The following is a 22281-nucleotide window of genomic DNA, read 5'->3' as shown; positions in this document are numbered from 1 at the left end:
TCAGACACAAGGAAAGGTTCGCTACGGAAAGTGACATTTTGTCCCTTGGGCAGTGGCACTGTGCCTATTCATTCCCTTTTTCATGTCTGTTTTGCCCATGGCAGGGTTGTCTTTCAGACATGGAAGATGCCACCATCTCCAGAGGTAGAAACAAACAAAAACTTCACAAGAAAGTGCTGTTACAGGTTAAAAAAACCCCATGTCAGGCCATCCTACTTGAGCTGCTTCCATCCCTACACCCTGAAAGAAGGACAGAATGCTGCCAAATAGCAAGGTAATTTCCTAGCTGAGACTTGGTGTTTAAATTGTTGCTCTAGAAAATATAATTATTACTTCATGAGTCCCAGGAAAATCCTCAGTTTATTTGAGTGCAGGGCACTCTGTGGTACCAGCTGCCTCATCTGAGAGTGCATAAGTGAAAGGCTATGGTGGAAAATAATAAGCAAGGGTGAAGGAACGGCTTCTGCTTGAGAAGAGATTAAAGCAACCAGCGCAGTTCATCTTGGAAAGCAGACCTGGGGAGAAGGGCAAGTCTTATCATAGATAGTATGGAGCTGATAAGCAGGGAACAATTAGTCACTGCGCAATAACTAAGCGATTACAGGCGCTTACGGGTATCAGGCCCCAAAAGAGAGGAAGCGGTGTTCCACACGGCGTGTAATTTGACCACTTACTTCAGATAGTGAAAAAATTGGGCCACATGATACCTCAGATGCTGAAAAACACTCCTGGATTCCAAAAGCAGACAGCACAAGGGCTGGAAGGCAGCAGGAAGGAGACGCTCTGTGTCGTACAGAATACCAGCTCTGGGATGAGACCTTGGATATATCACCAGCGCTTCAGGAAGCCTGGGGACATGGGGCATGTCTGCATGGCCCAAATGTTGCCTGTAAGCTGGGATGTCAAACCCTGCTGCTGCTTGGTGTTCATTTCCAGGTGTCAGATCCCAACAAAGGGAAACATTAAACTCTGTGCAGAGTTTCACCTGCTGCTCACCAGGGGACTTAAACCCTGGAGAAGATTCTCAGCTCTGCTCCTCCTGGAAATACTGAAACTTCATGCTGATTTTTTGCCAGACTTGTGCATGAAGCAATTAATCATAGAATCATAGAATCATAGAATGGTCTGGGTTGCAAGGGACCCCAAGGATCATAGAGCTCCAACCCCCCTGACACAGGCAGGGCCACCAATTAACATTTCATTTGTGATGAGTTTATGAAGTGGACTTAAATTCACTCCAGTGTACTCCCAAGTAGTTAATCCTCAGCTCTGATATGACTGTACAGTTCAAACAGATTACAGCTATTATTTAGTGTTATGCCTTGGACACAGTGTATGTGAATTTTAACGGAAGATTTATTTTGCTGTAAGTTTTTCCAGCAGAATGAAAGCAACAATCTGATTCTTTCTCAAAAAAAAAAAAAAAGAAAAGAAAAAGAAAAAAGAAAAATAAGCTCACAAATCCTGCTTTCCTGCTGTATTTGAACTCTGCTTTTGTACATAGAAAAAAAAAAAAAAGAACAATCCTGAATGTTTAGTTATTCTGTAACCAGGCATTTCGGGTCAAAGACACAGGAGGGATCAAAAGAGATAAGCAAAATTAAAAAGCCAAGGTCAGACAAGTTCTTTCTAAGAGTAGTGAAGACAAATCTGAAGAGGAAGCAGAACACAAATCAGTGTCCTATCTCTCCTTTGCTTCCTAGCCAAAGACATGGAAAGTGTCTCCAAGCAGTAAAAAGATATCTCCTGTTAAAGAGTGCCAGTGTTGTCAGGGGAAATACGACCTAAACCACTCACAGCCATTGCTGAAGAGATTGCTCCTGAGCACGGTCACGGTCCTTTGGGGAAGGAGAGGGTCCCTGGTCACAAGGGCCAATGGTAACCAGTGGGAAACTGGTTTTATTCCTCTGTATGCTGAGTTTTAAAGGCATTTCAGTCACCTACCTCCATCCTGATCTGATTTTTGGGAGACATTAGGGGTGAAGTAAGGTCTGCTGGGGCAGCAGGGCTTATCCCTGACCCATGCAACTCTGCCCCAGGGAGGTGAGCAGACATAATCCGGACTGGCTGAGGGGCACTGGATGTGGAAGGGCTGCAGTAGGGCTTTGGGGCTCTCCAGTGCAAGGGGAGCTATAGGGCACCTCTTCTGCAAACAGCCCAAAGGCAGGACGTGCCCCAACCAAGCACTGCCGAGCTGCCCATGACTTCCCAGGGGCTGCAGACACCCTGTCTCTTCCGATCAAGTTTTTCCACCTGGTTTCAGCGGGTTCAGTTGAGGGAAATGGGACCAGTGTGCCCAGGTTCTGCACAGCAGTTTGGGAAACACTTTTAAAAATTAAAATATAAATACATCAATCAAGCCCTGTAGGAACTCAGGATGGAAAGGGACCTTCTGGAGCTTTGCAGTCACCCTCCTGCATTGAGGTGGTTACAGCCACCTCTTCACCATGGTTAGTGCCTCCATCCCTCTCCTCAGAGCACTACATGGGCCAGGCATTTCCTTTGCACCTTTCTCAAAGGCAGTGAGACAGAGGGTTTGGTGGTGTGGCTGGTGGGACCCTGTGCTGGCCTGTCAATGCCCCCCTTCCCCAGCGATGGAGAGATCACAGGGACACAGGAGAGAAGTGTTCCCTAGCGTGATGGCACTTTTTAAAAAGTCACCCAACTTGAAGTGAGGAGGAAAGATGGCACAAGGTGGAATTTCACAGGGGCAGCCGGAGGAGGCTCTGCATTGCGTGTGAGGTGGCATCCAAAGGCCTAATCACACTGGAAGGCAGCATCAGTGCTAAAGACACTTCTAATTCAAGCTGGAAAACACCAAGAACGTATGGACACTGTGCCCATCTCCTCTTAAACTAAAGCTAACCAGTGCTAGCTCAGTGTGTGCTCCAAGCCCATCGCTGAGAGGCGTCTAGCTTCCTTTGAGGTACGCAGCTCCACCCATGGATTGTGTAGTCCAGGGAGGAGGAATCCTCCTTCCCCAGTGTGGCTGGCACAAAAAGACATCACATCAGACACAAAAAGGCGCTGCAAAGGCTCTTAGCAGCTTACTGCCTTAACCAACTGTTGCCAGTCCTGTGAAACAGGGATGGCAAAAATCTCCTATGGGTGTTTTGTGCTTTGTCTGCAAAGTTGGTCACTCTTAGAAGATGCTCTGAGAGCCTTAGAATGACCATTCACTAAAAAAAAGAAGGAGGAAAAAAAAAAGAGGCTAATATCTGCTTTATCAGAACATGTTTCCTTTATGCAATTAGGACAGAGCCAGGCAGAGCAAACATTATCGTTTATTTTAACCCCAGAGTAACTTCTTGCTGAGTGTCATTCTACTCGGTGTGCTCTTTTAATACTGATTATGCTAATAGCTTCAGCAAATAAACTGGAAGTTCCTTTGGTTCATTCTTTGGGAAAAGGTCATTCACCTCCTGCTGTAAATGGACCCACTAAAGAGGTGTGTGTGGTTTTTTTTTTCAGGGGCTGGAGTGAACCTCACCTGTTGGACTGGCCTTCACACATGACTCAGGAGCAGAATGAATCACAGCTCGTAGCATACCAAGAGTAGGAGGAAAGGCAACCTTGTCGCTGTAGTAAGGTGCTGACGGGTGCTTGGAGGAGACCTCTTCAGACAGCAGGGCTTGAAGAAGAAATGTAGCTTCCTCTCTGCTGGGGACTGCGTGTTTCTGGTGAGTTAGTGGAGATTAACGGACATTCCTGGTGCAATAGCTGGTGGGTTAATTTATAGCTATCTGGAAAAAAAAGCCTTTTTTATTTATTTATTTCACTTCATAAGCTTGGACCCTTGGAAACTTGGAGCAAAGGCTGTATGCCTTGTTGAAGGAGAGACTGAATAGCAACTGAGAAGCAGGCTGGGCTAACTCCTGCACATAAACTGCCTGGAAAGCAGTCAAAGGAAAATATTTAATATAACTCAAATTTGCTCTTTAACTTCTGACTTTACAAAGGCTAAAAAATAGAATAGATTGCCTTCTTGCTTTAGTATTTTAAACATGTTCTTCACAGCTTTCTCATGTTCTTTAATCGAACTCGCTCCTTAATGTAGCTTTATAAACCAAGCCATCCATTTGTGTCTCTGTGGTATGCCATTGTATAGCCTGCATGAATCCCAAAGGAAGGGCATTCTGCTTCTAAGATATATTTGAAATAACTGATTCATTTTAACCCAATCAGTTAAGATAAGATAACCACCAGAGAGAGTCTGAATCACAAGAGGAGACTGTTTTACAAAGACTGGGGCATTATAAGTACATTGCCCCACGTTGTGCAGTGAGTAGAATGTCTTTTTTTCCCCATTTTATATCAATATAGTAAGTATCTCAAGATTTCTGAGAGTGAGGGCAACATCTGGCTTGGTAAGCAGCCTCGAGTCTTAGACCTGATAAGAACAAGAGACAGAGCACGTGGTGGCTTCACAGCACCATGTGCTGTGCCCTGGCCAGACAGAGTCCACGTGCAGCTGGGGACATGTGTGTTCCCACATAGGATGGGCCCCTCACTGGGTTGTGCCACCCTTTAGAGCACCGATCCCCCAGCTCTGCCTTGTGCGTGTGGTGGGTGTCATCTCTCCAAAGGCTTCCATCATGAGGAAGGATTTTACCAGTGAAGTGCTGGGATCAATATGCAGAGCAGAAACCAGTCACTTGCCAGTTTTTTATTCTTGAGAGTCCATAGGATACCACCCAAGTCCACAGATCCTCATTTTGATCACAGGATTTGGGCCAGCATTGGCAAGTGACTCTTTGTTCCTGAAGTACACACAGCATAAACGTTTTGCAGCTTTTGATGTGAAAAACCCATTTGCAAAAAGAAAGAAAGGACAGAATTGTGCAGGTGCAAATACAAACTCAAAATACCACAGGTAAAACATTCCCTGGAGAGGTGCTGGCCTCTGATTTTTCGACCTCCTTCCATACAAGCTTAAAATGCACAAGCTTTCTCTCATTTAAGCTTCCCATGTTGTACCCGAGTTGGAAAGCAATCTCAGAAGGGTCTTGGGTGTCTTCAGAGGGCTAGGAGAAGTCCCCAAATCATCACCCACACTCTCTCTTTTTGGTGGGGCTGTGCTCACCCATGCCAGGGTGTAGGCAGGGGGCAGCTGTGTGAGGAAAGCTGGAGGAGATTACTTTAAAATTTTCTCTTTCAGTCTTGAAGATCCCAACACTCCAGAGCATGTCCAGCCCAACTGTGGGACTCGCTGTTTCCTTACTGGGGAAACTGGTGGTGCAAGCAGAGCTTGGGCTCTCTGCTGGGTTAGATACACTGGCCTGAGAACACTTTGCTTTGTTGCTTTGCTGAATGAAAAACCTCCAAATTAATTTGGTCAGTTTGAAGTAGATCTCAAAGACCTTTTAAATAATGAGAGTTTTCATTAAAAGCTTTTACCTACATTTCCTGTTAACACAAGAGAAACACCCATTCTGCTGCCCTATGGTACTTGAGAAGTTCCAGCCTCAGGCATGTGGGGGAGATTTCCCCATGCTGGTAACTTTGTGAAGTACTTTTAGGAGCTTTGGAGCATCCCTGCTGTGCCTGGCAGCTTTAGCCCAGATGCCAGTGGCCCACAAGTTATGAAACACCTTAGGAGAAAATCAGCAACATGCATGGCAAATACTCCTGTTGGAGCAAGTGATTAGGCAGAGGCTTTGCACAGCAAGATTTAACACATTCAAGTGGCGCTTCTTATTAGGGTGTAGCAGGCTTGTAGCTTGATTTCATTGGCACCAAGACTTTATTTCCTCCTTTCTGAGGAGGAAATTCTGAGGAATAAGCTAAAGGTTACCTGGAAAGGAAGGTAATTGGCATACCTAACTGCAGGGAACAGCTTTACCCATTTTATTCTGAAATACGAAGTAGACCACGTATTTCAGAGTCCTGAAGAACTGCTCGTAGCTGGGTTTCTGGCAGCAGGGAGCCAGCCTGCATGCCTGGTTGGCTATAAAGCATGACCTTTGAATTGTGAAGACATTGAGAAGGGGGGGGAGGAAATAGTAGCAATCATTAGGTCCATAACCGATAGGACAGGCGCTTCCCGAGGAGTCAGCAGCAGCGCTGGCGACACGCCTGGGGCAGTGGAACGTTCGTGGGAGTGATTTCCAGAGAGCAGTTTCAGACAGTGCCAGGCCCTGCTACAAAGGCAGGTAAAAGTTGAGAGTATCACACAGTTGTAAAAGACTTAAGTCTTCATATAATAATTAATGGCCCGTGGGGCCGGCGTGTCTGAGGGATGCGTGTGTGTTGTGGTGTCATTCACACGTGTCAGTGATGGTTCCAACGAGGCCAGCGAGCTGTGGCTGAGCAGAGGGCTGGGAAGAGCCAACCTAACCATCCCACAGCAGCACATGGTGGGCAGACAGGAGCCCTCTGCTCAGGTCAGGCCCCTCCAAAGGAGGCTGAAGAGCTGAGTTGGACAAGCAGCCATAAAAGCTGGATTGATGCCACTGACAAATGAGTGACTAAAGGTCAAGGAGGAGCTTTCTGCTTCCCTAAGGGATGGGAGATACCTTTGCCTCAATGGCAAGCCGGCTTTTCCTCTTCTTGGAGCTGAACCCTCCACTTCATCTCCACGCCCTCATTCTGCCATCCCTGGACTGGCAGCAGGGAGTCAGTGGCCACAAAGCATGTTCTCTTAGGGGTGGTGGCAGGGGAGCAGTGAGGTTAGCTGGGGAATGGCTGGCTCTCTCATCTGCATGGGGTCACCTAGGCAAGGGGTGCAACCCCAGGCAGCAGACCCTGTGCCAGACCCACTCTTGCTATCACCTCGGTGGCTCCCAGGATGTCTGCACCCTGTGCTGGCAGCTCACATTCAGAGAAGAAAACAAGGCACCACCACTGCAGGGTGCATCAGGCTCCCTCCAAACACAAAGCTGGAGCAGGGAGGGGAATCAGCATGGGCACAGAGTCATTTCAAAGATCATGACTTGTGGTTTTGTCTCCTTTCATCTGCTATAGACCAGAGGAGACACGTTGGCCTGCTGTTTCCAGTCCCTCTCAGTAATAACTTGTGGAACTTGGAGGGCTCCTGCTGCTAAAACCAGTGGCACTGTTCCAGTGGGAGCTACTGGAGGACCCTCACCCCTCGTCTCTCTCTCTCCCAGACGTTTGCACACTGAAGAAGCACCGGTGAAGGCGTGATCCAGCCCAGCTGCACATACAAATATGAAGTTCTTCTGGATAATCCCATTTTTCCTGCTGCAAGGTAGAGTCTTGGCTTAGGGGATAATGGCGTGGGTGAAGTAGGTCACACGTGCTGTGCCTCTTCACAGCCTCTCACCCACACCAGGCTCAGCAGGGCTTGCAACAAGACATAGTCTGCAGGGCAGGTGGATGTACTGGTGCAAGATTTTCCAGCACTGTTGTACACCTTATGAATGCCTCACTGGCTGAGGGCAAACACATGCAGATAGTATTATGGTGAAGGCATGCATTAAAGACATTAACTTCCTGGTTTCTCCTCTCCATGGGCCATTTTCCTCAGTGTACACCAGCACCAGACTGGCTCAGCTGTGGGGGAAGTTGCACCTATAAGCACCTAGAGCACTTCCAATCCCTTTGATGCAAGGAAGACACCTAACTTAGGGAGATTTGATTTTTTAAAACCCATTATTAATTTCTGTTGGGACTATGTGTACCTCCACTGTGCAGAGGGATGTTTCAGCTGACAGTTTAAGGTTAGACAGCCAAACTGGGAATACCTAAGCTCCAAACTTTTCTCCCTGTGTTTCCTCATAAAGAGAGGCATTGGAGGTAGCTCTTAGTTCATCCAGCTGGAGCAGGACATTGAGGTGTCTGTCCCCAGAGGGAAAGCAGAAGCCAATGGTGAGGCTCACCAAAGGTTCTGAGCCTCTTGGAACAACCCAGGAGAGCTGCCTTCCACAGCTCAGGAAGAGCAAGAAGGGACAAGTATGGGCCAGGCTGTGTAGTGCTGTGGGCTGGCACCAGCCAGCACACCCAGGGGCCCAGCAGAGCTCCAGTCTGGCAGAGGAACTCACCATCATCAGTTCTCTAGGAAACAGCCTCAGACAGCTTCAACCAGAGCTCAGCACCAGTCACAGGGACAGCCTAGCTGGGCTTCCCAGAGCACACCCAAAAGGAAATGCTTGAGTCAGAGTTTGCTGAGAAGTGTGGTTAGGGAATGCTCAGCAGCCTGGCAGAGAGAAGCTGGTTTGGATGGAGGCAGTGTGCCTCTTGAATGCCTTTTTCCCCTCTGCTGATTTCCCAGTTCCAGCATGGGGGTCATTCCCATCTGCCCTGTACACTGTGTCTGCGTGATGTCCCCTTGGAGCTTAGGCTTGGCCACACTCTTAACACGCTGGTTTCTTTGCAGATGCTGCAGCTTTTGTGATGAAAAATGCCAAAGTCAAGCTGTGTTTACAAGCCAGCCCAACAAATGGGAATGTATTGCTGGAGGACTGTAATCCACTGTTAGATTCCCAGGACTGGTCTTGGCAAGGTGATGCTTTAATGAATCACGGCACGCAGAGCTGCCTCTCCCTGGTGGGGACCAACAGTGTGCAGATGAGTCTCTGCAGTGGTGTGGGCTACACGAGCTGGGACTGCTCAGAGCTGGGACTGCTCTCTCCTCGGGGCAGCAGCCAGGGCTACCTCGTGGTCAGCAAGAAGAATGTCACTGTCAGTAATGCGAGAGGCCTCAAGGCCCAGTGGCAAGACGATGCAGGAGAGAGCGTGTGCAAGGAGAAAGCAGGTGAGTGCCACAGCCCCAGGAACCAGTGGTGCAGACACGTGTGCTGCTGGGGCATGTGGAAAGGCACAGTCAGTGCCCTGGGGTTTTCCCAACCCTCCGTGCCCCAGCATAGGGAGATCCACAGTGGGAGCCAGGAACACTCTCTCCCGTTCTCAGTGCATGGGATAAGGCTGTGTCCTCATGGCTGCTTTCTGCCTGCTGGGAGGGACAGGCTGAGCAGCTCTGGGAGCCAAGGGGAAAGGCCATTTCTGCCCCAAGGAACTCTAACGAGTCAGCATTGCATCTTTGTGCTTTTCACAGTGGCAGAAGACCCGTACTTCCTTGCAGTCCTTACCAGCACACGTGTGTACGACCACACAGCAGGCAATGCCACCCTCCCTCTGGGCATAGCTCAAGAAGAGCTGGAGGAGCTGCTCTGGTTCTTCCGCAGAGAAGACCGTAAGTCCTGTTGATGTTCCTGGGTTGGGAGTTGAAGTAGAGATACACAGCCCCTGGCTGTTAGCCCTCCTGCCTGAGGGAGGGGAATACCTGAGGAGGTGAGTTACCTCTGATATGTAAACCCTCAGTCTCTCCTCCAGAAGCAGCAAGCCATGGGTGAAGCCAGGCATGAGGCTTTGCTGAGATAGTGTTTCCTCCACAGCCTGCCAAGAGAGCAAAGGTCTGGTGTAGCCAGTGATTTTGGCAGTGTGGAGGGAGCAGATTGATCTGAGCGGGTCAGCAGCCCCAAGGGCAATTTCAAAGCCACAAAAATCAAGGACGGAGCATCCACTGTCAGCTGTGCTGCACACCCCATCGGGGTCTGAAGGCAAAATCTACCTGCCTGAGTGCAGCAGTGGCAAGAAAGGCTGCAGAGTGGAGGGGCCCTTCTAGCCGTGCTCCTGGTGGGATGCTGCAGCGTTCAGCCTTGCTCCCACCCTTGGGCACAGCCACTCACAGCTCTTGGGCAAGGCTGAAAAGGGCTAAGTACTAGAAAGCCAGAGCCTGAGGTGGGGGCTGTGAGGGGCACAAAGCAGATGGGTAAGTCTCCTGCCCAGGGAGGGGGAGTTGCTTGAGGTTATCCCCAAAAATGTGACCTGGATGCCCTGCTCTGGATGCTGAGCCAGATACCAGCACCTCTGCCCTCATCCTGCAGCCAAGCCATGGGTCTCAGAGCTTGAGGATCCTCAGAAAACAGCTGGCTGGGCTCTGGGTTTGACACTGCTCTGTGCACACTAACACTGCCTCTCTGCTTTCCCCCAGCCTCAGCCTGGAATTACTCTGTCCTTGCGCTTTCCCTTGTGGCCATGATTTTGGGTCTTGTCCTCCTGGCTATAAACGTTGTGCGAAACAGGTGAGTTAGGGAAATGGGAGGGTCTTTTAGTGTGTGGTGGTGTGCAGAGATCCCCCCCGTGGCAGCCAGCCAGGGGGCTTTGGCAGGGCAGGAACAAGCCCCCAGTGACCGGGACAGGAGCAAAGACAAACTGTTTCCCTTTGAACCGTGCACTGTGAAACCTTGCCTGACTCACCACTCTCCTCCTGCCACTCAGAACGAGCCACTTTTAGTTTCTCCAGACCCTGGATCCTCAGCAGTAAAGTGCCTGAAACAGCTCTGCCCAGCCCAGAGGCTGGTGGGAGGGAAGAGGCATTAGATGTGTGATGTGAGGTGCTCTCCTCTAAGTAAGTACAGGGGCTCTGGAGCAGGACTGCTCAGCCTTTCCCTATCTGCTATCCCACAGTCTTCCCCTGAGCCATACTGCTGGGCCAACCCTGCAGCTGAGGAGCAACTCGCTGGCTTCCACAGCAAGAAAACACGCCTGGGTCAGAGCTGGCATCCTAAAATGAGAGGAAAAGGGCTTGAGTGACCACCCTGCCGTGCTGTCATTGTAACGATGCCTTGCTGGGTGTCGCTGCCTTGCTCTGTGCTCTCTGAGTGCAAACCCCGTGGCTATGTGTGCTCAGACACTTCAGAGCACTCACAGGACACAGTGCAGCTGGCAGGGGCTGCCCCTCAGAGCTAAATGTGTACCCAGGGCCGAGGCATGAGAAGATGGATGTAACCATCCCCGGGGGCAGCTGGGAGCTCCCAAACACCGCCTGGGCTCACTGCTTCACTCTGCTTTTCCTTTTTCTCCCTTTCCTGCAGGAAAAGGAAGAGCCTCAAGTATGGAGAAGCAGGGCAAACCGTGCAGCAGGCTGAGCTGGAAACCAAGCAAGCCCTGATATCTGTGCAGGAATACAGCCCGGCCAAACTGCAGACTCAGGAGCCAGTGCCCCAGGATCAGCAAGCGGGAGAAGTGATGGTCCAGTGGAAGGATGGGACCATCACCAGTCTGTACTCAGGGAGGTCTGAGGATACCCTGTAACAGCAGCTGAAGCTAAACCATCAAAGCCCCAAGGAACGTACCGGAATGCCTCAATTCGAAGTGGTGGCACTTTAAAAACCAGTTTAGCCTGGGGAAGCAAAAGAGAGGAAGCAAGCAAGCAGCAAAGCTGCACCATGGCTCTGGACTCAAGGCACACACCGTGCCTCCCTCGTTTCACCTCCCAGCTGGCTGGTCTTTACCCACAGCTCTCAGCCACCTCCAGCCAGCCAGCCTTCTTTCCCACCCCAGCATCGCCCCCTCCTCAGCTGCCACAGACTGGTGGGAGCTGAGCCGAGCCAGGGCGGGAGGCTGGAGGCTTTTCCTGCAGAATGTGCTGTCAAGCCCTCTCAGGAGAAGAGCCACACCAAAGTGGAGGCCGTTTTGTTCTCAGAAATTGGCTTTATTAAAATACTTCCCAAAGTGGTTGATCGAAATCCCTTCTTGAATCTATCAGTTAGCTCATATAGATGTGTGTGTATATATATATATATGTACAAATATACACGTGGATGTTTTACTCTACAGAGTATCTGCAACTCCAGGGAGAAGCAGAACATTTAACCTGATGCAGCAAATGAAACTGAACACACAGCCCTTGGCCCCAGCTTGGGTACAGGGGGAGCCTGGTCTGCTCCAGGATCCACCCTGCACCCTTCACCGGGCACGTGGAGAAGCTGTGATGGAATTTTAAGACCTTTTGGGAAACACCTCAGTTTTTAAACAAAGGCTTTTCAGAGCGTGTCCTCCTCAGCGAAGCGTCTCCTTGTGAAGCCTTTGAGAAAGAACACTGTGGTGTAAAAAATTGGTTAAAAACTCAGCTATTTTGGTATGGTTTAATATCCCAGCTGGTTTGGTATCTCTTATTTCCATGTGTGGGAGTCGGGTTTAGGACACCTGAGGCCTTTAGGCAGCTGAAACGGTACCAGAACCTTTCCCGTTGGGATTAAAAGGAAAAATTCCTCCTCATTATTGCTCAGTCAGGGGACCCGTGAGCCAAATGAGCCAGGTGCCTCCATGCTTAATTAATGATTAATCTTTCCTGGGCTCCTGGCACTGTGTGACTGGCCGAGCTGGCCCTCACCCTCCCGGTGGTACCTGCTGCTCCGGGAACTGCCTGAATCCACACAGGAAGCCAGGCTGGCTCCTGGTGCTGGCAGCAGGATGGGGGGACGAGAGCTGGGACAGGGGGCAGGCAGAGTGAGGGCACAGCCCATTTCGGACTCTCAGCACCCCGTCTGCTGCCGAGTTGCCACTGCAGGCATGGCCCCAGTGCGGAAACCGGGGTCACGGTCGGCCAGCGGCCGCCGCGGTGCCCATGAGTCTGTCCCAGATGGTCACAGCCCTTACGGCGCCGTGGGGGACACACGGGGTGGGGGTGGGGGGTGTCTCTCACCACCCGCTCTGCATCCCGCAGGGAACATGTCCTAAAATATCTTGAAACCTTTCAGCAAGGTGAGCGTGGGAGCTTTCCTCTTGCTCTGAGCCCGTGAGGACTTGACGGTGACCAGCTTGGCCTGGGCCACCGAGGGGATCTCCTTGAGGTTGACGGTAGAGAGCGTGTTGAAGGTGCAGCTGGCCAAGCCCTGGCGGGTGGGCAGGGCGACCTGCGTGGCCACAGGCGGGCAGGGCCGCTCCTCGGTGATGAAGAGCGGCTGGACGGGCTGGCTCTGCTCCGCCCGGCGCCGCACCTCCCGAACCGCTTCGTGGAACACGTGCTGCACCCCTGCGAAGTCCTGGCACGCGGACACCTCGTAGAAGAGACACCTGAACCTGCTCGCCAGGGACATCCCTTCAGCCGCTGGCACCTGCCTGCCGAGAGCAGAGGCGATGGGGTGCAACAGCCCTTGGGGTGCTGCAGCCACCCGAAAAACGGAGCGAGGGGCGCAGATGGGGGTCAGCGGAACCTGCACATCCCCCCCCCCCTCCTGGGACAAGCAGGGGACATGAGTCCAAATGGGTTTTGTCTTTCCCAAAATCCCAGAGAAATGAGCTGTGTGGGTCCCTGGGGAATCATGCGCCCAGGGACGTGGGGGGCCGGGTGCGTTGGCAGCGGGGAGGAGATGTGGGTGGGGGGGCTTCAGCAGTGCATAGGGGCGGGTTCTGCAACGCATGTGACTCAGGGACCCATGGGACCAACACTCAGCACAGCCCCAGGGTGGCACAAAAGGCCAGAAAAACACACCGGGGACATCCAGTCCTGGCAGCGGGGACAGGGGAAGAGAGGGCTCCAGGCCAAGGGCACATCCAGGGGGGAGTGGGGACCTGCCGTGAGCTCCAGCCCTGCCCGGGGATGGTGACGCTGCTTCACCACGCAGCCCAAAAACCTCCTCTGAAAATACCAACGGGCTGAAAATAAACACATCATCCCTCAGGCAGGAGAGCAGAACCTTGGAGGGGTGGGAGAACGTGGTGAATACCGACAGGGGCAGAAATAACCACCAAAAAAGTCCTTTTTGGGTTTTTACATCCCAGCTGGAGGGATGGGGGGTGTGTGTGGGGGTGTGGGGGTGTGTCTATGAGCTCCCCCAAGCAGGAAAAGACCGCTTTGCCCCGCTCCCGGTACCTGTACTGCTCCATGTCCAGCTTGTTTCCCAGCAGGAGCACAGGGCAGCGGCGCTGGCAGCCCCTGGCGTGTAGTGCGAGGATCTCCAGGTAGCGCTGGCAGCCCTCGAAGCTCTTCCTGTCATCGATGCTGTAGACGACGAGGAAGGCGCTGGCCCAGCGCAGGTAGCGCTCGCAGTTCCCGGGACCGTCCTGGGGGGGCGGGAGGAACGGTCCAGCCGTGGTCCAGCCGGGTCCCACTGGGCGTTTGGCACCAGCGATGCCCCGGTGCCTCACCTGGTCGGCGGTGTCCATCACCTTCAGCAGAACGGGCTGCTGGTCCACCAGCTCCTCCGAGGCGTAGGTGTCCTCTGCAAGGAGAAGGGTGATGATGAGGGTGGGCTGGGGTTTCCCATCTCCAAAGCCAAGCAAAGCGCTGGATGCGTGGAGCACTACAGAAAAAGCTCATCTCCCCATGAGGAGCATCCTCCACCTTGTTCCTTCCTGACACATTGTAATTTGGGGGAGGGGGGGGGTCAGCTGGCAGTGCTGCTGCTGGATGAGCCTGGGAACAGTTCTATCCCTCTGCACACCACAACCATGGGCTCCTGAGGGAAGAGGGAGGGGAAGGAGCCCAGCTTATCAGTCGCTGCGCCTGGGGCTCAGCCCTTATCTAAATGCCAGGACCCAGTGAGATAAAGCAAGCTGGGGGCTTGACACGGGGGCTGTTTCCCTATAAATCAGGCAACAAGAGCACCCCTCTCTTTTGGAAGGAGGACAGGCAGGGAGAGCAGTTGAGCTGCTCCCCAGGGAGGAAGATGCCTTCTCCCGGCCGGGTCCTAACGGATGTGTTTCGGAAAGGTTTTGACGTGGGAAGATGAAACCACATTCCCAAAAAAGATCCGAGGAGGAAAGGATTTATCCTTCTTTCCTAAGAGTCTCTGAGTTATTAGGGGCTGGAGTTGGTTCCTGGACAAGGTCCATATCTCCCTAATGTCCCTGATAAATCATTTCTGGTTCTTCCCCGCGCCCTGGAGTCGGGCCTAGGAAAATAGTTATTAATTACTCAAACCAGTGGAAAAAGAAGGGAAAAAAATGCCCAGAAACACTCACTGCAAAGCGCAGCCCCCGGGGCTGCCAGCTCCACAGCCTCCATTCACTGCCCCAGCCCTTCCCCTGCCCAATCTCCCCTGGAGCAAGCAGGAGGCACAAATCTCCTCCCCAGTACCCCCAGTTAATTCAGCTCTTAGATTTTTGGGGGTGATTTCTTCCCCTGTGGGGAGAGTGCTGCTTTCACCTCTGTTTTTACAGGCGGGTTTGGGTTAAATCCAGACTTTCTGTTGTTTTTCCATGTAATTTTGGGTGGATTTGGGGTTTTTTTTCCCCCCTTAAAAGCTGTATTTGTGGGAAACATGGGAGACAGGAAGGATGCTCTGTGGGAGATCACTGGGGATAACTGGGGGTTGGGGGAGGAAACACCCAAGGAGAAAGTGTCTTACCCAAGTTGGGATCATATTCGCTTATGAACCTCTTGGTGAGAAACTTCACAGTCAGGGCTGTGGGAGGGAAAGAGGCAGGTGAGGCGGGTGTTTCCCCCAGCACTGGCACCCTGCTCCCCCCCCATCATCCTGGCGGGGGGAAGATGCCCATCTCACCTGACTTGCCGGCCCCTTGGCACCCCAGGATGGCCACGTTGCACTCGGCCAGGGGGCTCTGGGGTGGCCGCTCGCCGCCGGCTCGGGGTTTGCCGAACATCGAGGACATCCTCCGTCCTGCGGGAGAGAGCGGGGGATGTGGGGCACCCTCTGCCGTGCTGGATAGGGACCCCTCTTCCTGCCCGAATGGCGACCTTTACACCACCCGGCTCACAGGGTGCCCTAGCCTGGGGGAAAAGGGGGCTCAGCCACACCAGGGAGGGGGGGATCTACCCCTCCTCCATCCACACCCCGGAGCCAGGGCAGGCAGCATCCCCATCCCACGCCAGCAAGGATGATCCCCCCCCACGCCAGCACCCCCCTTATCCCAAGCAACGACCCCCTCAGTCCTTCACCCACCCTTCGCACCCCAGAAGGAGAAGAAAAGCTCAGCCTCCCACCTTAAAACCCTCCGCCGGAGGAGACGCGGGGCTCGCCGGGCTGCAGGGAAGGAGGGGACCGGGGCCGGGGCCGGGGCAGCAGCGGCCCCTGCGCCTCCGGGGCCGCGGATGAATGAGACAGGCGGAGGCGAGCGCGGCTCCCGCTCCAGCCAAACTCCTTGTAAGGAAAGCGCCGGCGCCGGGCTGGACACGCTGCCCCGAGGACGGTCCCCGGGGTAGGGGACACACACCGGCTCCCCGAATTCCCGGGGCTTGGGGCAGGGACCTCTGGCACCGAACCCCGTCGGTGGCCACCTCGCCGTGTCCCCGGTAACTCGGCGGCGAACCCCCTGCGAGCGAAAGCGCCGTCCCGCTCCCGCTGCTGAGGCCGGTGCGCTCATCACACCTCCCGCAGGCAGGAGCAGCGCCCGGGGGCGATGCTGCCCTCTCGGCCGGCGCTTGCCCGGCTCATGTGAGCGCAGACACCTCCTGCTGCTGGCAGATGCTGGACGGGATTTAAATAAACCCCTTTTTTTTCCACCCGAAAAAGCGCGATGCAGGGTTGGGGAGGCGGAAGGGGGAGAAGGGGGAAGGGGCTCCCCGGGAGTACTCACCGCTGCTGCCCGCACCGAGCCATCAGCCGGCACCCAGCGGGCTCCGAGCCCGAGGAGGTGGCGGAGGCTGAAGTCAGCGTTGTCATGGCGATCGCAGCCACTTTGGGATGGGGCTCAGCGCCCGGACCAGCAGGATGCGGCCCCCGGGCCGGCCCCGAGGGATTTTGGCTGGAGGAAGGGGGGGGGAGGGGGGGGGGGGGGGCGTGAGGGGGGGACGGTACGTACCTGGGGCTGGGGGAGGGGAGAGGGGGGGAAAGGCTGCTCTGCGTTGGGATTATTGCCCGTTAATGCAGGGAGAGTATTTTTAAACCCTCCTAAAATAGTCTGGGAGTGTGGAAGTCCCTGCAAGCCCCAGGGATGGGGAGCATGGGGAGCATGGGGTCAGGAAGCAGAGCCCCACATCCCCCGGAGACTCCCAACCCATAGACCCCCAACCCACAAAACCCCTTTGGCCACAGGTTAAGGATGCTTAAAAGCCACCTGAGCTAAACACAGTATCTTAAACCGGGTGCCCATAAAGACCAATGACAGTAACACAAACACAATGCTTCTGCCTTCCCCCCTAGATCTTTTTGGGGAACCTGCTGGGCCCCATGATCCTGGAACAGTGACTTTGGCATCACCCCATGAGCCCCGGGCTGCTGGGCTGAGGTGGGAGGAAGGGAATGGTGCCTATGGCCAGGCGTGCTGCTCGCCTGGAATTACACATCAAATATAAAGATGGGCTGTGGGTGGTGAGGGGGGTGCTTGGGGTGCTGCTCCCTCCCCACCCCACTCCCAACCCCACCCCGGGGCTTGGAATGGGATAGAAAATGGGATTTGTAGCCCAGAAAAGCTGTGGATGGCACAGCAAGGAGCAGTGTGCCACGAGTGACACTTCATCAGCCTCTATGGGAGCTGGGGGAGTTGTCCCTGTCGCTGTGCTATGGGGAGCCCTGCGGCTGCGGGGGGACTTTTCCGGAGATGGGGGTTTGCCACACTTCATTTGCTCACCACAGGGTCTCCCCAGGGGGAAGCACGGGCTAGTTTATGGCTCCTCATGATGCCAGGGATGGATGTTGCCCAGGTCTCTGCGTGCCTCCTGCCTGGGAAGGGTCACAAAGCGAACAGCCCCATGAAGGTCTCTCCCTGCCTGTGGCCACACTCACGGTTGGCAGATCCCAATTTCCACAGCCAGGCTGGGTGGCACTGGGATTTGCTGACCCCCATTACCTCCCTACAGCTGCAAACCCCACTTTTTAAGGGGGATAAAATAATAATAGCACAGAGAGATGCTCTTCCCAGCCACTCAGTGTGGTGCTGCCCTCCCTGTGAGGGCGTCATCCTTGCGATGGAGAGGAAACCCACGCTGCCACGACCCGCACCGGCCGGTGCCGCCAGAGCCCTGCCTGTGTTTTGGGTGGGCAGCTGGGCTCACTGGATGCCTTGGAAGGGCCCCGGTCACGAGCTGGGCTATCTTTAGCTGGAGGTATTTATATTACAGGGCAGTGGTGTGGCGGCCGCCGGGCAGCTCAGCAGAAGGATCAAAGGGTGGTGGAGGCAGGAGGGGGCTGCCCCGGGGCACGGCACCGACCATCAGGTGCTCCCTCCCCCCCACCAACAGCCGCTGAGCCCCCGGGTGAGGATGACCCCAGAGGAGGAAGGCTCCCGGGCAGTATCCCCAGAGCGGGTGTGTATCCGGGTGGAGGAGCAGTCGTTCTGGGTGGAGAAGACCTTGCTGGTGGAGAGCAGCGAGTACTTCCGTGCCCTGTTCCGCTCGGGCATGAAGGAGAGCACGCAGGAGGAGATCGGGCTGGGGGAGCTGAGCGCGGCCGGGTTCCTCGCCATGCTGCGGGTGCTGGCGGGTGAGAGGCCCATCCTCGGGAGCGAGGAGACCTTCCAGGCAGTCGAGTGTGCCGCCTTCCTGCAGGTGAAGCCCTTGGCCAAGTACCTGATCCACTCCATCAACTCTGACAACTGTATCCTGCTGTACCAAGCCGCTGCCATCTTCGGTCTCCTGGACCTCTTCCACTGCGCCGCACTCTACATCAGGGACAGCTACGCTGAGCTGGAGGAGTACCTGGACTGCCTCTCTGCTGACCTGCTGGCCTACGTGGAGACCCTACTGCCCAGCACCTTCGTGGCAGTAGGAGCCCACACGCCCACCTTTGAGTTCCTGGAGGACCTCTCCAGGACCCTTTGCTACCTGGACGAGGAGACCAACACGTGGAGGACCCTCTCCTGCCTGCCGCTGAGCGCCAGCACATTCCTTGCTGGCATGACAACCATGGATAACAAGATCTACATCGTGGGCGGCGTCTATGGGGCCAGCAAGCAGGTGGTGGAGAGCAGCTTCTGCTACGATGCCGATGCCAATGCCTGGAGTGAGTTCCCCAGCCCTCATCAGCTGCGCTATGACGTCAGGCTGGTGGGCCATGAGGGCTACCTCTACGCCATCGGTGGGGAGTATGACAAGATCTCCCTGAAGTCTGTGGAGAGGTATGACCTGGCCTCCAGCACCTGGACGTTCGTCTCCGACCTGCCGCAGCCGAGCGCGGCAGCACCCTGTGCCCAAGCCATGGGGCAGATCTTCATTTGCTTGTGGAAGCCTCTGGACACCACCATGATCTACGAGTACGAGACCCAGCAAGACACGTGGCTTCCTGTCACCGAGCTGAAGCGGCACCAGAGCTACGGGCACTGCATGGTGGCCCATCGCGACAACCTCTACGTCATGCGCAACGGCCCCTCGGATGACTTCCTGCGTTGCGTCATCGACTGCTTCAACCTCACGTCCCGGCAGTGGACTGCCCTGCCCGGGCAGTTCGTGAACAGCAAGGGAGCCCTCTTCACCGCCGTCATCAAGGGCGACACCGTCTACACTGTCAACAAGATGCTGACGCTCCTCTACTCGGTGGAAGAGGAGACCTGGAAATTCAAGAAGGAGCGGGCAGGTTTCCCCCGCAGCGGCTCCCTGCAGACCTTCCTCCTGCGGCTGCCAAGGCGTGACCACGACATTGCGACATAGGCGACCGGCCCCATCCCATGTTGGGATGCTCTTCCTTGCACATGGGCCTCGGCTCCACACCCACCGCTCCCTTGAGCTCCTCTTCTCCGCTGTGGAGCTGTGCCCAGCTCCTGGGATGGGTGGCTTTGGACCTTGGAGGTGACACTAGAGCCTGCCAGATAGGAAGGGGCTGCAGGGCTGCTCACATCCAACACGGGCTGGTGAGCCCACCACGTGCAGAGCTTCATGGCTTCTGCAGAGGATGGATACCAGAGAGGTGTGAGCACTTGTTCTGACCACGCTCCGACGGCACGCAGCATCCCACCTCCTCTCTGCTCCAGTTGGAAAGCAGTCACTGTACCCTGGAATTAAAAGGAAGGCTCTGAAAGACCCCGCTGTGTGCTTCAATGCTGTTGGGTTTGGAGGGGTTTGTGTTGTCCCCCCACCTTGTGGAGGAAAATACCCCGTAACAGGGGACCCACGTCCCGGCTCGCTCCTGCCCTCAGAATGCTTGTTCAGCTGCCGCTCCGTTTCGGAGCCGTACGTGGGAGCGCGGTTCCCACGCAGCCCTGCACTCCCCTGGGAGATCTCCATGGCTGCTCCCGGCTGCTACGGGGTCCTGGGAGGAGGAGGAGGGGAGAGGGGGGAAGGGGGGTGAAGGGAAGCGTCTCCTGGGCACTGGGTGCTTAATGCACTGAAAGTTTTTGGGGACCTGGGACGTCAGTTCACCCCGAGTGCATTGGCTCCTCCGGGCTCATCTGCCAAACCCCAGCACAGAGCCAACCAAGCAGGAAGTGCTGGAGCTCGTCAGAGGGTCCTTTGAGGGCAGGGACAGCCCTGGAAATACAGAGGGAAGGAGGGAGGGAGGGAGGGAGGAAGGAAGGAAGGAAGGACCAGGAAGGAAGGACCAGGAAAGAAGGAAGGACAGACCGGGCAATGCAGGTCTGCAGAGGTCCATAACGGGATGAGCTGTCCTCATGAGGCACCACAGCTGGGTGCCAGGGTTGCTGACTCTCACCACCAGCTCTGGGGATGGCTGGAGGACGCAGAGCTGCCCTAGGCAAGCACAGGGCTTCTGGGGACCGGGGCAGGAACAAATCCAGGCTGTGGCTCGGCTGGTTTCCTGTCCGTGGGGCAGACTCCGGGCTGCCTGTGCTGTCCTGGCCCAGACAGAGCTGAAGGGAATAATACCAGCTGGGATGCCTCTCATACCTCCACTGCTGACCCTCGCCAAGTTCCCTGCATTTGGGAAAAGAACCCCCCACACCCCAACCCAACCCCAAACCAAAACAAACAAGGAAACCCCACCTCGCCTCCGTGTCCACACTGAGAACCACTTCACGCCCCTTGTCCCCATTTACCTGCTGCTCCTGGGCTGGGACACCACCCTGCTGTCACCCTCCCCCGGGATGGGGACTGCAGCCGGTGGGGGAACAGGTCTGCAGGTGGCACCAGGGAGGCAGAGGACACTGGTGGGTCTTACCCAGCTCCTGCTGCAGCATTACCTGAGCTACATCCCCATCCTTGGGCAGATGTGAGCCCATCAAGTCAAACCCCTGTTCCCTTCCTAAGCGAAGCCGATTAACATTTCACGCTCCCTTCCCCTGACCAAAACCAGCACAGGGAGCACCCTGCTTTAAATCCATTTTAAGCTGAGCAAACAGCTTAAACCCTCCATTAAAATCAAGTTAAAATAATCCCCTTACTAAAATATTTAGGAGGAACTCTGGTGGCTGACCCAGGACAGCTGACCTTGGCCAGGCTCTTCCCTCCCCTGAAACCACCAAGCAATACCACCTCTAATGTGCTGGGCTGAGGTTTGGGTTTTGACAGTTCAGGGGGTTATAAAGGTGTTTGCTGACAAAATGCAGAAGTTTTGAAGATTTTAAGTGTGGCACTTTGGGGGAAAGATGAGGTCTTGGCTGGCACTGCTGAGAGTGGAGCATGGATGCTCCCAAGAGAGGAGCAACTTCTTGGTACAGGGATATGGAGAGTGACACAAGATTATTTTAGGTTTGTGGAGAGGGAAAAAAGCAATCCAGTTTTTACCTCTGTAAGCAAGGGATAAAAATAATGAGCCAGGACCAAGCAAATCTCTTAACGAGGGAGGCTGCTCAGCCTTCGCTGCTCTGCTCCCCCAGAATTTAGCCCTCAGCATTACATTGGCACCCTCAGAGCACCGTTATCTTCCCCCCCCCCCTTTTCAATCTCCCCCAAAGATCACAGTTGGAGGTGAAGTGGGCTATCAAATGGCACTTTAACCTTTTGCAAGTCTCTTTTCTTTAAGGTGACATCATCTTGGCGAGGGGGAATGTAAGGAAAAGCTGCTGGAGAATGGACTTGCCTTATAAGGGCCGGATCAAAAATAAAAGCTTGTATAACCAGGGGAAAGCTGGAGGAGAAAACGGGGCTGGGAGCTCTGAGAAGAGCCTGTGGGCTCCCCACGAGTATCTCCCCTGGTTGTACAAGGTGCCACATCTTCCCTTTCAATGCTGTTAAAGAAGAGAAGGGATAAAGCATCCTTGGGTGTGGATCCCCTCCAAAACCTGGGTGCTGAGTTTCCTCATTGCATCCAGGGGGGGATGAAGGTGGTTGTGGAGCGCTGTACCCTCCTGCTGAGGTTTGGCATGGAGAGGGGACACAGGGTTTTAACTCCACAGTGGTGTGTTGGGCAGGGAGATCATCTGGAAGGATGCTGTGGAAAAAAGGGATTCATGTGGCTCAGCAAAGATTTTCTCTCCTGGGCTGTGCCAGTTGGCATTTCCACAGAAAAAGACACGGATACGTTTCGGAAGAACCTTCCAACCATCTTTACTTACAGACATCACATCTGTATCTAATTCACAGGAAAACAATACACTCTGACACAGAACACTGCCTGCTGCTCCACTGCCAAGCCAGGAGGAGATCTCAATCTCCCATTCTCCATCCTTCACTTACACGCAAAGATTTCCCTGGGCACCCAGGTTTTCCTGATCCTGACTTTTGTGCTTCACTACACATGGAGC

At 54.3% G+C, this 22281-nt stretch overlaps 3 protein-coding genes across 4 annotated transcripts; 2 read left to right on the top strand and 1 right to left on the bottom strand.

Moving 5' to 3' along the window:
- Positions 1-3553: 3553 nt before the first annotated feature.
- SLC51B (SLC51 subunit beta) lies at positions 3554-11481 on the top strand. 2 transcript variants are annotated; one of them, XM_084268096.1, is made up of 6 exons: positions 3554-3680; positions 7110-7210; positions 8339-8716; positions 9017-9154; positions 9956-10046; positions 10839-11481. In XM_084268096.1, exons 2-6 carry the CDS (start codon positions 7171-7173, stop codon positions 11056-11058), a joined length of 867 nt encoding a protein of 288 aa, XP_084124222.1. In that variant the 5' UTR covers positions 3554-3680; positions 7110-7170; the 3' UTR covers positions 11059-11481. The 2 variants fall into 2 exon arrangements, with proteins under 2 accessions (XP_084124222.1, XP_084124221.1); XM_084268095.1 differs by having other exon boundaries at positions 6964-7210.
- A 109-nt stretch (positions 11482-11590) lies between these two features.
- Positions 11591-15363, bottom strand: RASL12 (RAS like family 12; the record flags this gene model as incomplete). The annotated part of the gene is made up of 5 exons (XM_084268097.1): positions 11591-12867; positions 13622-13812; positions 13897-13970; positions 15099-15155; positions 15255-15363. The coding sequence occupies 5 exons, from the start codon at positions 15361-15363 to the stop codon at positions 12483-12485; spliced, it is 816 nt and encodes a 271-aa protein (XP_084124223.1). The 3' UTR covers positions 11591-12482.
- A 2317-nt stretch (positions 15364-17680) lies between these two features.
- On the top strand, positions 17681-19629 carry KBTBD13 (kelch repeat and BTB domain containing 13). The gene has a single exon (XM_084268148.1). The coding sequence runs from the start codon at positions 17912-17914 to the stop codon at positions 19292-19294; it is 1383 nt and encodes a 460-aa protein (XP_084124274.1). The 5' UTR covers positions 17681-17911; the 3' UTR covers positions 19295-19629.
- Positions 19630-22281: the final 2652 nt, after the last annotated feature.

Source organism: Gallinula chloropus (assembly GCF_964237585.1).
Source record: "Gallinula chloropus genome assembly, chromosome: 9".
Classification (NCBI taxonomy): Eukaryota; Metazoa; Chordata; class Aves; order Gruiformes; family Rallidae; genus Gallinula; species Gallinula chloropus.
This window is presented reverse-complemented; position numbering and strand designations above follow the sequence as displayed.